The 15,582-nt window shown below is 44.8% G+C and overlaps 1 protein-coding gene across 13 annotated transcripts in view; it reads left to right on the plus strand.

Annotated features, from left to right (window-relative positions):
• CACNA1D (calcium voltage-gated channel subunit alpha1 D) overlaps nt 1–15,582 on the plus strand; it is a 513,308-nt gene that overhangs the window by 373,235 nt on the left and 124,491 nt on the right. For all 13 annotated transcript variants that reach the window (XM_029600875.1, XM_029600887.1, XM_029600877.1 and 10 more), the window contains 2 exons: nt 9,633–9,791; nt 11,480–11,590. In XM_029600875.1, coding sequence (XP_029456735.1) covers nt 9,633–9,791; nt 11,480–11,590 — 270 coding nt within the window. The remainder of the gene's footprint in view (nt 1–9,632; nt 9,792–11,479; nt 11,591–15,582) is intronic.

Genomic DNA, 15,582 nt, shown 5'->3' on the forward strand with positions numbered 1-15,582 from the left:
GCGTAGTCGGACAAAGCAAAGGTCTGGCTGGAGATAGGCAATACGCAGTCTGGCGAAGCAGAGGTCTGGGTCTGGAGATAGACTGTAGCGTAGTCCCTAGCTGGACCTATAATATGGAACACCATGCCTTTAGAATCAGATTGCAAAAAGACATCAGACTTTCAGAAAAAGTCTAAAAACATGGCTGTTTAAGCTGGTATACCACAAAGAGAATGGAGAGTAGAATCCAGGGAAATATAGGATGCGGCCAGTAGAACTCACACACACACACCAGCTTACTCAAATTGTGTGTATTTTATTTTTATTTCAACAACAAAGGACTAGATTTAAGTATTAGTTTATCTTATAGCTGATATAGATAGAATTGTACATGACTTATCTCACCCACCAATTAATATTTAAAATGAAACTATGTTACAGTATTTTGATGGCACCTGTTTAGTTGATATAATTTAAGACATTTAAGCAACATGATGTTATGTGCCTTATTGTGAACCGTTGTGATGGCATCTAGCTTGACGGTATAGAAAAGATTTTAAATAAATAAACAAACAAACAAATAAATAAATAATAAATAGACAGGCAAAGCAGAGGTCTGGGTCTGGAGATAGTCAATGGCAACGTCGGGCAAAGCAAAGTCAAAGTCCACGTAGTCAATCTGTAGCATAAGCAGGGCAGGAACAAAGAGACAGTAACCAGGAACAATGAGGAACAGGTACATAAGCATGAGACGAATCTACAAGTAGCAATGAGTACTCGACCAGCAAGGAGACCGGTTGCAAAGGCAATGCTAGGGAGCGGAGCCTGAGCTTAAATACTATGGATAGGTTGACGTCATCATCCAGGGCCGCGACTAGCTTCCCACCACGGTCCCTACTTAAGGATCAGCGATGCGTGCGCTCCTAGGGAGGGGCGCGGTGCGGGTAGTGGCGTCTCTCTGCGGGCCACATGGAGAGGCCCAACGAGCAGTGGCAGCAGGACCAGGAACGCCGGGAACTGTGGCAAAGCCGGAGGCACCTGAGGAAGCCCGAGGACGGAGATGGCGGCCCACTGCCGCCAGCGAGGAGAAACCAGAGGCTGAAGTCCCTATGGAAAGGTGAGGGGGCCTTGCCGCGGGTCTGCCTCGGATGGCATGTGTAACATTAAGTACAGACAGTTACAATTTTTCAGTGAGTTTCTATACAAACTGAATAGCCTGTACTTGTCCTCCATCTTTGGCAATATCAGTTTCTTTTAACTTTCACAAACTAATACTTATCTCAGTTTGAGGCCTATGCAATAAAGATTTTCATACGCATTAAGGACCTTTTGGGCACATTGAGGCAGCCCCTTGAGATGTTAGCAAGACTGCACTAAAATTAAACAAATGCTTTAATGAAAATCGCATGGTGTGGGCTTGCTGCAAACAGGTGTTAAATTTTTACCAGGCTTGCTGCCATGAAAACCCCCAGTGCTAACCATGTTTAAATTAAAAGTTTAGTTAGCAGGGAGATTATTCCCTTTCTCATCCCCAAAGGCAAAAATGAAGGGGTCAGAATGCCCTGATCTCCCCGTTCCACCCACCCCCCACACACAGCATGAAGGGGCTTGGTGGCTTTGACAGTCCCTGAATTATGTGTAATGATAGGGTCTCAGTGGCCCCACCATCCTAGCTCTAATGCCCCCAACATATAACACTCTGCAGGCAGGGGCCCGTGGGCCTCCCTCTCTCCTTCCGGACATATGCACGGCGAGAAAACGATACAAGAGCCAACCTGGCACCATTTTGAAAATGCAGCAAAAGAACACAATGAGGCTTGCTCTCTCCTCTCCCCACCTGACGGGCCATGTTAGAAGGGGTAAGGGGGGGGGGAACCTGATTGGGGAAGAGAGGGGAGCCATTGGGCCCTTCATATTGTGTCCAAGGGTGTGAAGAGACGGAGAGGTGGGGCCAGCAGGCTCTTCATCTTGTATGAGGGAGGAGCAGTGGGACCCTGTTTGCCTGGTGTGCTGTGTTGGAAGAATTTGGGGCTTGGATGTTGCTGCTGCTGAGCCCCCGTCATCATGCTTCTTCATGGTATTTGTGGAGCGAGGAGTGGTGGAGTCATTGGAGCATGCCAACCCCTTCATCTTTGTCCTGTGGGGTGGGGGGATGACAAAAAATCCTTTCACTTTGGGGCTGATTTGCATGGGACATTTGGTAGCAACCAGTGTGGACCTTTCACTTTTTTGTGTTAATATCCACATTAGGTTTGAGGCCATGCTCCTGAGACAAAGTTTTATGTGCCTTCTGCAAATGATGTTAAATAGCAATAGCAGTGGTGCTCAACCTTTTTTCCGTCATGTCACACCTGACAGATGATGCTCACGTGCGTGACAGATTGCACACTCTATTTAACAGCTATACTAACAGAAAAAAAAAAAATCCTAGATATTGTTGAAAATGATGCAGGAGAAAGATAACATATTCTTTAATTTCATTAACTGGATAGAAAATATCAATATTAAATGCTATTTTTTTTTCACAAAAATTTTAATCTTTGCTTAATGCATCAGTGAGAAATCTGGGATTGATTTGCATATGTAGCACACAGGTTTTTGATACAAACTCTCATGCATTTCACTGTCAACCTCAGAAAGTTCTGACCTCTTCTGGAGTTTATAAAGAGTAGAGGGGGGGTTATTTATCAAAATGCATTAGGGCGATAAATACTAAATTGCGAAATTCGTATGCAAATTTGAACATTTTATTCAAGTGGGAGGAGTTTGTGCAGAATAAATGGAAATGAGGGCTGGTTAACGTTGCCCGCAATAATGTAAGTCACACTATCGGGGGATTTAATGCTGAAAATAATTACCTTTCCTCAGTGTTATGCCTTTGATAGCTGTGCACTTCGGCCGAAATGGGATTTATCGTAAATCCCATTTCAGGAGTGGAGAGAGAGAGAGTCTGTGGAAGTCTACTCAGTTTTGTACTTTTTATATCACTATAAGAGGGGGCATTAAGAACTCGGGGTGAGGATTGTAGGGCACAGTCATACGTATGAACAGCACAGTTACCATCAGTGAAGATTTAATGTGTTTGGAGGGATAAAAGGTGAAAAAAAAGAGTTGTACCATGTTCTCTCTACCTAGCTTGATTGCTATTACGATCTTGCTTGTGGAATAGGCCCACAAGAAGTCCCTTACCTCTCTGCTGCCATCGCTGATTTCAGGGCTTTCTCCTTGTGGCCTGGAGACCGCCGCCATTACCGCCAACACCGCGGTCCCCTTGCAGCATGAGCTGCCATCGACCAGGTCTCCTGTGGCCTGAGGCTGCTGCCAGCACCGTCCCTTCATGGCCTGGACGCGCCACTATCCTTCTTTGCGGCCTGGAGGCTGCCGCCGACCCCGCTGCTCTCCTACAACCTGGGCGCCACCTCCTTCATCTCTTCGTGGCCTGGAGGCCGCCGAACATCGCCCTCTCACTGCGGCTAGGCCACTGCCGAAGCTTTCTTCTTCAGCGGCCTGGAGGCCGCCCCGAAGCTCTTCTCCACGTGGCCAGGAGGCCGCCGTCGTCCGGGTCCTCTTCAGTGGCCTGGAGGCCGCCCTCAAGCTCCCCTTCTGTGGCCAGGAGGCCGCCATCGTTCTCATCCTCTTCCATGGCCAGGAGGCCGTCCCGGAGCTCCTCTTCATGTGGCAATGAGCCACCATCAATCTTCTTTCTTTGCGGCAGGGAGCCGCTCACGTCGAGGCCTTGCTTCCTCTTAGTAGCAGGACGTCGCTCTCCAAGGTCCTTCCCTCTTCCTTAGGCACGTGGCCGTGCCTCCTCTCTTCTCTTAAAGGGCCAGCAGTGGGCAGTCTTTCTGAGCTCCTGCTGACATTCCAAGGCGTTTCCTCTTCAGCCCTATAAAGAAGGCCTTCCTTCACTCAATCTTTGCCTTTGCAAGGAGTTGGTCATAGAGTTGGACTGCTCCTGGATCTTCAGTTCCAGCTCTTCGTTCCAGGAATCCTCCGTGATCCCTCTTCACTTCTTCAATGCACTCTGTTCCTTGTTGGTGTTCCTTGTTTTCGTCCATGGTTTCTGAACCTTCATCTTGATCTTCGTTCCATGTCCTGGTCTCTTGACAGATCCCGTACTCTTGTCTCCAGATGTCCTGATGTCTCCGTGTCTTCAGATGTCCAGCTATCCTCGTCTACAGGTGTCCAGACGTCTCCTTGTCTCCGGATGTCCAGATGTCCCCTAGTCTCCGGATGTCCAGACGTCTCCATCCTCTGATGTCTTTATCCGTCATGTTCCAGATGTCCCTGTGGGTCCCCCTCTCTAGAGGTCCCTGATGTCCAGATGCCATAGATGTCCAGATGTCCTGATGTCCTGAGGTACCAGTGTCCTTTCTTTTCCAATATCCTATGTTCCAGTCCTGGTGTTTCAAGTCCCGAGTTCCAAGTCCTGATCTTGATGTTCCAAGTTCCCAGTTCCAAGTCTCGATCCTGATGTCCTTCATCCAATCCTGATCCTGAAGTTTCATGTCCTTAGCTCCAGTTTCAGCTTCGCCTCACCCCAGACCTCGTCTCCAGCTGACCTTTCTTGGGAGTAAATCTGTATTTATCTGGTGTCCGTTTCTGGTAGCTGGAGCCCTCTTCCAGTTGGATCTGTCTTTGAGCACTGCCCAGATTCCCTCTTTGTCCTGAGCCTCAGTCCTGTGCTTGTTCTGCTCTCCACGTGGTCCGTGACCAACCTCTTCAGGTTGTGTAGGGGGCATAGTGGGACACAGTGGTCCGCGACCAGCCCATGTCGGCTGAGTAGGGCGTCCTGAGGGGCAGTGCCTGTCTAAGTCTCCAAGTATCCTAAGTCCTTGTCCTCATCCCTTCCAAGTTCCAAGTGGTCTCATCCAAGTTCCAAGAATCCTTGTCTCGTCTCATCCGAGTTCCAAGTTCCAAGTCCTTGTCCGAAGTCCTTCCAAGTTCCAAGTCCTCGTCTGAGCCTTTCAAGTTCCAAGTCCTCGTCTGAACCCTTCCAAGTTCCAAGTCCTAAGTTTCAAGTCCTCGTCCGAGTTCTTCCAAGTTTCAAAAGTCCTCGTCCAAGAAACCGGAATCCTGTCCTCAGTCTACGTCTGATTTCCTTCCACTTCTGAGCATCTTGCATCTGAGTTCCAAGTTCCAAGGTCCAAGCTTCCTCGTCTCGTCTGAGGTCCAAATTTCAAGCATCCTCGTCTTGTCAGAGTTCCAAGTTCCAGTAACCTCGCCTTGTTCAAGTCTTCAAGCCTAGTCCAAGTCCAAGGTCCCGTCTTGTTCCTAGTTCCAGTACCATTGCCTGTCCTTGACCTCTGTCCATCCTGCCGCATCTGCTGCTCCCTAGTAGCAGGTCTGAAAGGGCTATCGAGTGGCCGGAGGGCTACCCCAGAGACCAGCATTGCGTTGCTGGGTCTCTACTGATGCGTTCAGGTTCGCTAGAGGTTAGGGCGGTGGTCAGCCTGCTCCTCCCATGCTTGGACATGTCTTGCCTGCCGCGGCACTTCCACGGAGCTCCTCTCTGCAGTCATGTCGTGGTACATGGGCACACATCTCCCCAGAATTGGAAGCGCTCCCTAGCACTCCCCCAACAATTGCAGCTAGGTAGATAATGCATCAAGCTAGGTAGAGAGAACATGGTACAAATCTACTCTTCTTTCACCTTTCATCCCTCCAAATCACATTAAATCTTCACTGATGGTAACTGTGCTGTTCGTATGCATGACTGTGCATGTCAAATTTCCCCCTCAGAACCCACCCCACCCCAAAAACTTCACCTCGAGTTACTAGTGGCCTCTCTTACAGTGGTATAAATAGTTAACTTTTTTGTGAGCCTCTCTCTCTCACACACACACTCCAGCAGCCCAAAATGCAATAAAAGCTGTCCGGTCAGTAACGCAGCATGCAATGTTAAAATAGCACGAGTGTTAGGGTCCACAGCCACATGAGACCGTGACCAGGTCTCCTCACCTGGGTGTGCAGGAGACCCGTTCCTGCTCCCTCCGATGCCTCGGCCTACTCTCGCAGTGCTCCTAGATGCCACTCCTCTAGGCATGCGCGTGCGCCTCTTCTTGGAATTTAAAGGGTCAATGGCATGAAGGTTCCTCGCAGCCTGGGAAGATGGCATCAGGCAGGGTGGGTATATATACCCTGTCCTGCTACCAGCACCTCACCTCAACAACAGGTCCTGCTCATCCATTGAGTGTGAGTTGTCTACGTTCCTGATCCCTGCCTTGGTTCCAGCATTCCTGATCCTTGCCTCCAGTTCTTGCCTTGCTCCTCTTCCCTTTGGATTGATCTCTCGGGTCTGACTCTGCTGGACCTCTGCCTGCCCTGACCCTTGCCTGGTACATCGAATCTGCTTGAACTCCACCTGCCCTGACCTTCCGCCTGGCTTCTTGTCTCTGCTTGTTTGCTGCCTGGCCCGACCTCTGGCCTGTTCCTGTTTTCTCTCATCCGCTGCCTGCCTCGACCCTTGGTCCATCTGACACTGCTTCAGCTTCTCGTCTTCTGGTTCCATGCCTTGAGAGACCCGCGCCTAAGTCCTGTTGGCCCTGGTACCCAAGGGCTCAACATGTGGTGAATGAGGGCTGGTATAGGTGAAGGTCCAGTTGGGTCATCTCCTCCTGAACCACCTCCCGATGATGAGGACCACAGGGGTTCTCACCTGGTTGTAGCAACAACCTCATCTCGGTGTTATAATCTGGTATGGTTGTGGACCCTGGATCGCAGTGAGGGCTGACTTCACCCACAGGGAGGAGCCCTGTGGGGACTCACCATGATAGGTGTGGCCTCAGTTGAGACAGACACAGGAGTAAGAGACTTTATTATACTGGAACGTGGGTAATACCCACAGAGTGGAATGAAGACACAGTACAGAGTAGTAAGGTTGCCCAATGATGATATCCCTGGTAGTGGCCCGCAGAGTGTGGTACGCCAGAAAACTCCTCTCCCGATGACACACCTCTCAGGGTAGATCCGGTAGTGGCCCACAGTCCAGGAGTACACCGAGAATCAGTGAGTAGTAGTTCAGAGAGGTGCAGGAGGTCAGCAGAGCAAGGTAGATGATGGTACTCACTCCGAAGTGTAGACGAAGATAGCTGAGATGAGCACGGTAGTGACCCGAGGCATGGGGTACACCGGCGGTTCCGTCAGCAAGGTAGTAGAAACGAGAAGAGTACTCACAAGGCTGAACTAGGCAGGATCCCAAACAAGGATAGATGGATTCTCCAGGCAGGAAGGCCCTCCGAGGAGCAGATAGAACGTGACAAGGCCCCCGAGGAGTGGGTACCTAAAGCGTTCTAAGTCCAGGTGTTCAGGAACTAGTTCAAAGCGAAGTGTCTCCAAGAGGAGTGGAATAAGCAGGAAGGAAGTCTTTGCTAACTCATAGGTAGCATTGGCTGGATGGATTAAATACACTGGTAGGTGACATCATGCGGAGGGGACACCCCCGAGGTTCCTGCCATGACGTGAATAAGAGAGGGCCTGGCGCGTGCCCTAGGAAATCCCTGCTTCAAGATGGTGGATGGAATCGCCCACGCCATCCCGGAGACGCCGGGGAAGGCGGCGTTTGCAAGCTGAGGCCGCCATGGCTCTGAGAATCGCTGGTGCAGGGAAAAGAGAGGTGACCAGCAGAGGTCACAGCTGTCTGCTACCGGGCGCAACACTCGGCTCAAGGGTTCACCTTTCCAACAACAGGTGCAATAAAGTTAACGTGCATTGCAGTAAAATACCTATGCAAAGCGGTACCAGGAAAATTACCCTAACCACACACCCCCTTTTTTTTTTTTATTGTGGGTGCTATTTTTGCTATATTCATAGCAAAATAATAATTTTAAGCCAGAATTAGGAAATTCCCCTTTCAACTCAATATACAAAAAATATATTCAAATTCTGATATCCTTCAGTAATAGTATTTCGAAATCACTTCCCTGCTAGCCACTTTGTGAAATAACATGAAAACCTGCTAAAAAGACATTTAGAAATTATATAGCACACCAGCCATACCATAAGAGTACTAACACTCAGGACTTGAACAGCAACAACCTTACCTATGAAAAAGCAAGACTGCAAATATATATTTTAGGAAGCGCTAAGGACGCGTGAAACTGGAGACTGTATCGCTGGATCGCCTTACTCGTCTGTATTGTGCGCTCCCAGCACGTTACAGACGGGCAATCTTTAACTGCACGTTACTGTATCGACCTGATAGAACACAGTACACTTACTGTTGGAAAAACAAAGAAAGCCAGACTGCTCTAAATTCCTAGACAGAATCTGCATCCTAGTTAGCAGAATCCTTCACCTCTGTCAAACAAGCAGACTGCAGACTGACTCTTATCTAATACAGAATAAAAGACCATAAATTATAAACAAGCATAGAGAGAAAAACCGAAACTCCAAGTGGGGGAGGGGGGAGGTGCGGCGGGATGGCAGGGCAGGATACAGCATTCCTGCAACATTTCTGGCTTGGATTGGCGGGAGCAGTGTTTGCCAGGGTTGAAAGAAAAGCCAGCTAAAGGGAGCGGGGATGAGGAATTTTATGTACCAGTTCCTTACTCTGCACTCTCCTCAAGCAGCAAGCACATGTGGATGTTAGAGAAAGTATAGGCTTGCTATGTCAAATTTTGAGAACCACTGTTATATAGCATGTTAAGTGGGGTTTTAGCATACAAGTAAAAATGTTACCAAGTCACATGCTAAAACGGTTTTAGCATGAGTTTTATTGCATTAGCCTTATAATATAGGTTGCACTCTGTTTATGGTAAACCATCCAACAAATATCAAAGTGGTAAAGACAAAAGAAGAAAGTGGGAGGGGGAGTTAATTCCTTCACACAATCAATTACTGTCTGGTAGGTGTATGTTTTCAGACATTTCCCAGAAATGGCGTGCATATGATATGATAGAATGGTAACTTATCTTACTGTTTATGCCTTTTCTTTTTATACAAGGCAATTCTTGCTTGCTCTTGGAAACATTCAGTCCTTGTCTGTGGAGCATTTGTCTTCCACACCCTCAATGTTTAACCTTAATGACTGATTTATCTATCAAATATAGCTCTCTAGACATTTCAGAAATACAGTGGACAGTGGAAGTTTTAACAGGGAAAAGGCAAGACACCCAGAGCTAGATATTCAGCCACTGTGAAGCTGGGATAGCTGCATAAACATATCTGGCTAGGTGGAATATTCAACAGTGCAGCAACATTGCTAAGTATAGCCAGCTACCTAAAAGTTAGCCAGATAGGTTTATCTGGCTAACTTTAAACCTGCTTGATAGCATGTCTAGCTTATCTGGCTAACTCAGCTGGATAAGGCAGAATTTCGGCACTTCTCCAGCTAAGTAGCCACACTCCGGATCACCCTGTCCCATTCACCACATAGCTGAATTACTATTTAATCGGATAGTTATCTAGCTAACTGGTGGCTGCTGAATGCAGCTGAATATTTAAACAGCGCCACATAGCTGGATAGGTCTGAATTTATCTGGCCAGGTGGCACTCAATATCGACCTCTCAATAGTTAAATTGTCTTTCCTGCTCAGATAAGCATTACAAATATTTGTACAGTTGCTGTTAACAATTTTTGGAGTATGAGGGGTTGCTAACAACTGATTGTATAACCTAAAATAGTATTTATAATGTTTATTTTTCTTCTACAGAGACAGTGTGTAGAATATGCTTTGAAAGCACGTCCCCTACGTAGATACATTCCAAAAAACCCTTACCAGTACAAGTTCTGGTATGTGGTCAATTCTACTGGGTTTGAATACATCATGTTTGTTCTCATCATGCTGAACACGCTGTGTTTGGCCATACAGGTAAGAACCAAAGCAAAACACGTACTAAGAGGAATAGAACAGAATATTGTTTTTTTCCTATGTTGTTATCTGATTTTTTTAAGATAATTACAATGAGCATCTAAGAGTGGAACGCATTTGCAAGAAACTCACAAATGATTTCTCAACTGATCCTTTTCATAGCTCAGTTTGATAAGCGAAGCGGTAGTTTACAAAAAGGATTTACACACTTAAAACTAGCTTTTACACATATAAATGCGGTTTACATTTTTAAGTGGGCTTTTGAAAATTGCTACAATATATGCCATTTAATTGTCAATAGGTTTACATGCGGAAGTGCACTTTAATAGGTGAATTTTAAAAGCCCAAGGTGCACCAAAACTGGGAGATACGCGAATATGCCAGGCCAGCGCACGCTGAGCAGATTTTAAAAGCCACACAGATATGCGCGTAACTCCTGCTGCACACACAAAAATATTTTTTCCATTGAAACCAGTATGAAAACACTTTTGCACACAAGCATGCGCTGGGGTCCCCTTCCATGAAACTTTACTTCTGCTATGGATGGCGTGTAAGTCATAAAACAAATACAAAGATCAGCGGGGTTTTAAGGGTTAGGATAACAAGGGAGAAGGGAGGCTAATTAACTAGGTGGGGTGGGGGGGGTTAGGAAGGCCTGTCCCTTATCTGGGTGAACTGGGAACGAACTGGGGAAATGGCCAATTGTGTCGGTGTGTGGCTTTTAAAATTCCTCCACTTATGCAGTAGAAGTGGCATTTGCGTGCATAGGCACATGCCCATTTAAAATTGCACGCACATATATGCAAGCTCAGCCTATCTGCTGCATCCATGGGCGTGAGCTGGCAAACGTGTGAATATGTGGCCCTGCACGCCTTTTTAAAAGTTACTGTCCCTGTGCATAAATGGGCTTTTAAAAATTGCTACGATAGTATATTACATTTACACGTATATATTCTTTGAAAATTACCTCCACTGCCTCTTTTATATATATTATCACTGATATGGTTTGTGCAAGAATTAGTAAGTCATTTTTAGCCTACTTTCCAAAGGGAAGAAGACTTAGGGGAGCACTATGGGCCGGATTTTAATAGCTACACCCGAATTTATAACATGCGCGTGCAGCCGCACACATGTTATAAAATCTGGGGTCAGCACGCACAAGGAAGTGTACACACCTTGCGCACGCCGAGCCCAAGGGGAGCCCCGATGTCTTTCCCCTTCCCTCCGAGGCCGCTCCGAAATTGGAAAAAAAAAGCCTTACGGTAAAAGCCTTACGCGCGTAACTCCCCTGCGCTTGTAAGGCTTTTAAAATCTGCCCCTATGTGTGTGTGTATGTGAAAGTAGTTGCCCACACTCAAAGACTTTTTTTTTTAATATCCTATCCACACCAAATTTTCGGTAGATGTCGAGGAGTCCAAGAGGATCCTGACAGCAATATATTTTTTGATCCACATGTATGTGTGGACGCATACACAAGTGCCTGTGACCCGGAAGGTAGACTTTATTAGTTTTACATGGAGCTTTTTTGCTTACTCTTTAAAACTATAGTTTATAAAATAAAAATTAAGCCACATTTTTTAAAATTTTAATCTGCTGTATTCCATCTACTGTTTTTAACTCCTGCACCTGTGCAAACTTATAGCCTTTACTTGCTTTTCTAAACTTTGTATTGTTATCTTTATTCAAAGCACTACGAACAGTCCAAAATTTTTAACGATGTAATGGATGTTATGAATATGGGCTTCACAGCTGTGTTCACTGTTGAAATGGTTTTGAAACTCATAGCATTCAAGCCGAAGGTAAAAGATTAGACTTACTTTTTTAATGTTTGTATTTCCTGCTCATTTTAAGATGGGGTACATTTTACATTAGCATTATGTTCAAGTATTAAAAAAAATAGAGGCTAAATGTCACAAACCAATCCCTTCAAGATCTGTACAATCTGCTTGAAGATGTCAAATATAACAGCAAACACACGGGCCATAGATCTTAAAGATCATGTGTGTGTCACTGAAATTTGTTGGTCATGAACAGGTGGTGTTTTTAACCAAATAATTATTGCTTGTCATTAGAAGCACTGTACATTAACAATGATAGTGAGTCATTTAAAGCAGCAGGACAACAAATGTTGAGTAACTAGTAATTTTTCTAAACTATATATTTGTTTTGATCAAAAGCATAAATTCTGCATTATTTTTATTATAGTTGGCATTACAAAAACTAGAAGATCAAGAAGCTGCAGTTGCTAGGCTGTTCTATTGCTATGCTTTAAGTTTCATGGGTCCTGACAATCAGATATGTTTTGCTTTATACAGTGACCTATTCTTGAAGGCTGTTGTATGAAACTAAAATTGTGCAACTTACACCAGTTTTATGATCTACAAAATGCTTCAAGTTTTGTAAAAAGCTATGGGAAGCCATACAGCAGAAGTTCAGATCAACTGAGGCAACTAAATAAAAGATTTACATTGATGTTTAACTCAGAAATCTAGCTCAGTGGCAGCATTATCATGTATTTTTCTTTCCTATTTGTACTTTCACAGCAGAGGAAATGCTAACATTTTCTGAACTTAAATTGTGCTGTAGTAGGTTTGTCAGTTTCATTCTTCTTGCTTGGTTTAAGTTGGGCTTCCCAAGCCTGTCCTATTGACTCCATAGGCAGTCAGATTTTCAGGATACCCCGACCCTTTAAAACTAATCCCTTAGCTTCCCCCATCCTCCCGACCCCCCAAAAACTTTTTACAGGTGGTCCAGTGGGGGTCCCTGGAGCGATCTCCCGCTCCCGGGCCGTCGGCTGCCACTAATCAAAATGGCGCCGTTGGCCCTTTGCCCTTACCATATGACAGGGTATCCATGCCATTGGCCGGACCCTGTCACATGGTAGGAGCACTGGATGGCCCGCGCCATCTTGTGCTCCTACCATGTGACAGGGGCACATGGCCAATGGCACCGGTAGTCCCTGTGACATAGTAAGGGCAAAGGCTATCGGCGCCATTTTGAATACTGGCAGCCGATGGTCCGAGTGCAGGAGGTCGCTCCCGAACCCCCGCTGGACTTTTGGCAAGTCTTGTGGGGGTCAGGAGTGTCCCCCAAGACTTGCCAAAAGCCCCTGGTGGTCCAGCAGGGGTCCGGGAGCGATCTCTTGCAATCGGGCCTGATGAAAAAAAAAACACATGTGAATCGGACCCGGAATCCGAACCGATTCCGGTTCCGATTCACATCTCTAGTCCAGAGTTCTATGTTGCTCGCCACAGTCTCCATTGGCTGCCAGCTTCCATCTGAGTTTGTCAGTGACGCCTCTGCTTCTATCCTCTGGTGAACTTTCTAGGCTTCAGCCTTTCCTTGCTCAAGCACCTCCAGTCGCTCCTTGGTGCTTGAGTTTCAGTTCCGTAACCTGTCTTGGATAGACTCACTCCACCTGCTGGCTGCTGTCTCTGGGCTGAACCATCTCCTTCATTATCCTATCTCAAGGCCCGCTTAAGTCCTGCCAGCCCCGGCACCCAAAGGCTCAACCTGAGGGAACGTGGGCTGGTATAGGTGAAGGTCCTGTGGCCTCTAGCTTCAGCCCACTCCACCTGCTGATGGTGGGGACCCGTGGGCCCTTGCCACGGGTTGCTTCAATCCCACCTCAGCCCAAGAATCCACCTCCAGCGCAACAGCTGTGGGGTCAATAGAACAGGTTTGGGAAGTCCTAGTTTAAGTCTATTGTCTGAGCAGACAGGAAGTGACAAAACAGCTACATAGGAAGTTTTAGCTATATGCTTGGATTTTCATTAGATCATCATGAGTAGGACACACACACAAAAAATAAATAAATAAATAAATAAAAAAATATATATATATAGACTTCTTTCCAGTCCTGCTTCCAAAACTAATTTCTATCAAAGCAGTGAGCCTTGTATTTAGGACTCCATGTTGCTTTTATGTCCCCATTTACTGCTTTAATTAGAATTATGACTGTTCATTTAAAATCTAATACAATTCAGTAAATATTGGGGAGGATAATTTATAACAGGTCATGTAGGGCTAAAATATGTAAGAACAAGTGAGTAAATGTGCTTTGAAAATGTGCAAGTTGTCCCAGTATGCAGGTCCACATATATATGCAGAAAGTCACACCTGCCTCTGAACAGGTGTATCTCTCTGTGTGTATATTTATATATATACTTTTGAAAACCGAAAATATGCATGTAAATGCTTTCCCTGCCCCAAGTCCACCCCTCTCCATTGAATGCTTTTTCCTAGTGCAGGTAAAAGTACACATGAAATGGGGTTTTGTGCGCACTTTTACATGCACAATCCCCTAATTGGTTTCCAAAGCATGGGCTTTTATGTGCATAAGCTACTTGGGAAATGAAGCCCTTAATGCACTGTGATATGAAAATGACATCCTAGACATGTCTTGTACCCTACATTGCCTCTGAAAACAGGAATAACTGAGCATATGTTATAAGGGGGGTTTCTGCGCAACTGCCCTGTTTAACTAGAGTAGATTAACGAAATGTCAGTCTGCAGAAATTTGTAAAAGCCATTTATAGCAAGCAACCAAACAAAATAATTTTACAAAATATAAATTAGTTGAATATTTCAAATATTTGGTTTATTGAAAAGTCTACCCTTTCTCAAACTTGCAATCCCCACTGTTTGGTATCAGCTGTGCGTAGCAAAAAAGGAAAGATGGCTAGTAAGTGAATTAATCCTGGGTGATTGCAGTGTTGAAATCTACTAATATGTGCATGACAAGGTTTTATTTGCTGTGACTTGTCCATGTTGCACTCCTTTCATAAATCATCTATTCTCCCTGTCATCTTTTTTATTTGTGTTCTGCATTACGCAATGCTTGAAAATGTTTCATGTCATGTCATATGTGTACTGTACCAAAGAAAGCTTTAAGGGAAAAATGAATGGTTATAATACCATGGCATTTTGGAATAAACTAGAAATTAGGAATTTTCAACAAACTAAACTGTACTGTGTTCATTTTTAAAAGTGTCCTATATCCCAATTATCAGACATTGAGTATTATTGTAGCTATTGTTTTGTAAATTCAGTGCCAATTCTATTGTAAGAAACAAACAGTAAAATTATGATACAATTAATTGGTCATTTTAACATTTTATATTTTAATTGGGACATTAACTTTTAGAAGTTGCTTTCTTTAGTATTTTGCACATAGTGTGTGTGGCCTGAGCAGTGGGGTAAGCCCCAGCAGGAATATGTTATATTGACTTTCATGATGATATTTCAATTTTAAAAAAATTTCATGCCACACAAAATATGTTTACTTTTGTATATTACAATATGTGTAGAACATCCCCAAGAAGCCTAACAGATTACATTTTCCTTTCTCAACTTCCCTTTCCAGACTGTCATACACATAACACAAAAACACCCTTCTTGTATTATAAATTTTGTCATCTCAGTGGATGGTATATTATCCTTTATTTTTGCCTGAAAATTGGAACAAATGAATGCTACATTGAATAAAAACATATGGTTCAGTGCTGACTTATGGTCATTATCAATTTATTGTGAAAAAATATGGTAATTACCAAAATTATTTGTGATAAGCAAGTTAGCACTGTAATTGCTATATAATCTAACAATAGATTTTGGTCTTTTGTTCACATTCTGCTGCTCCTCAATACATTCAGATTCAAGAAACTTTAAAGGAATGTTAATTTGTAAATGTGTTGCCAAAATGGCAACCTTCAGTAACCATCATTGAGCAAGACATTGCAGCATATAGGACCCTATTACAACAGATGCCCAGATCTAGAATATATTCACT

This window comes from Rhinatrema bivittatum, chromosome 4, assembly GCF_901001135.1.
Source record: "Rhinatrema bivittatum chromosome 4, aRhiBiv1.1, whole genome shotgun sequence".
Classification (NCBI taxonomy): Eukaryota; Metazoa; Chordata; class Amphibia; order Gymnophiona; family Rhinatrematidae; genus Rhinatrema; species Rhinatrema bivittatum.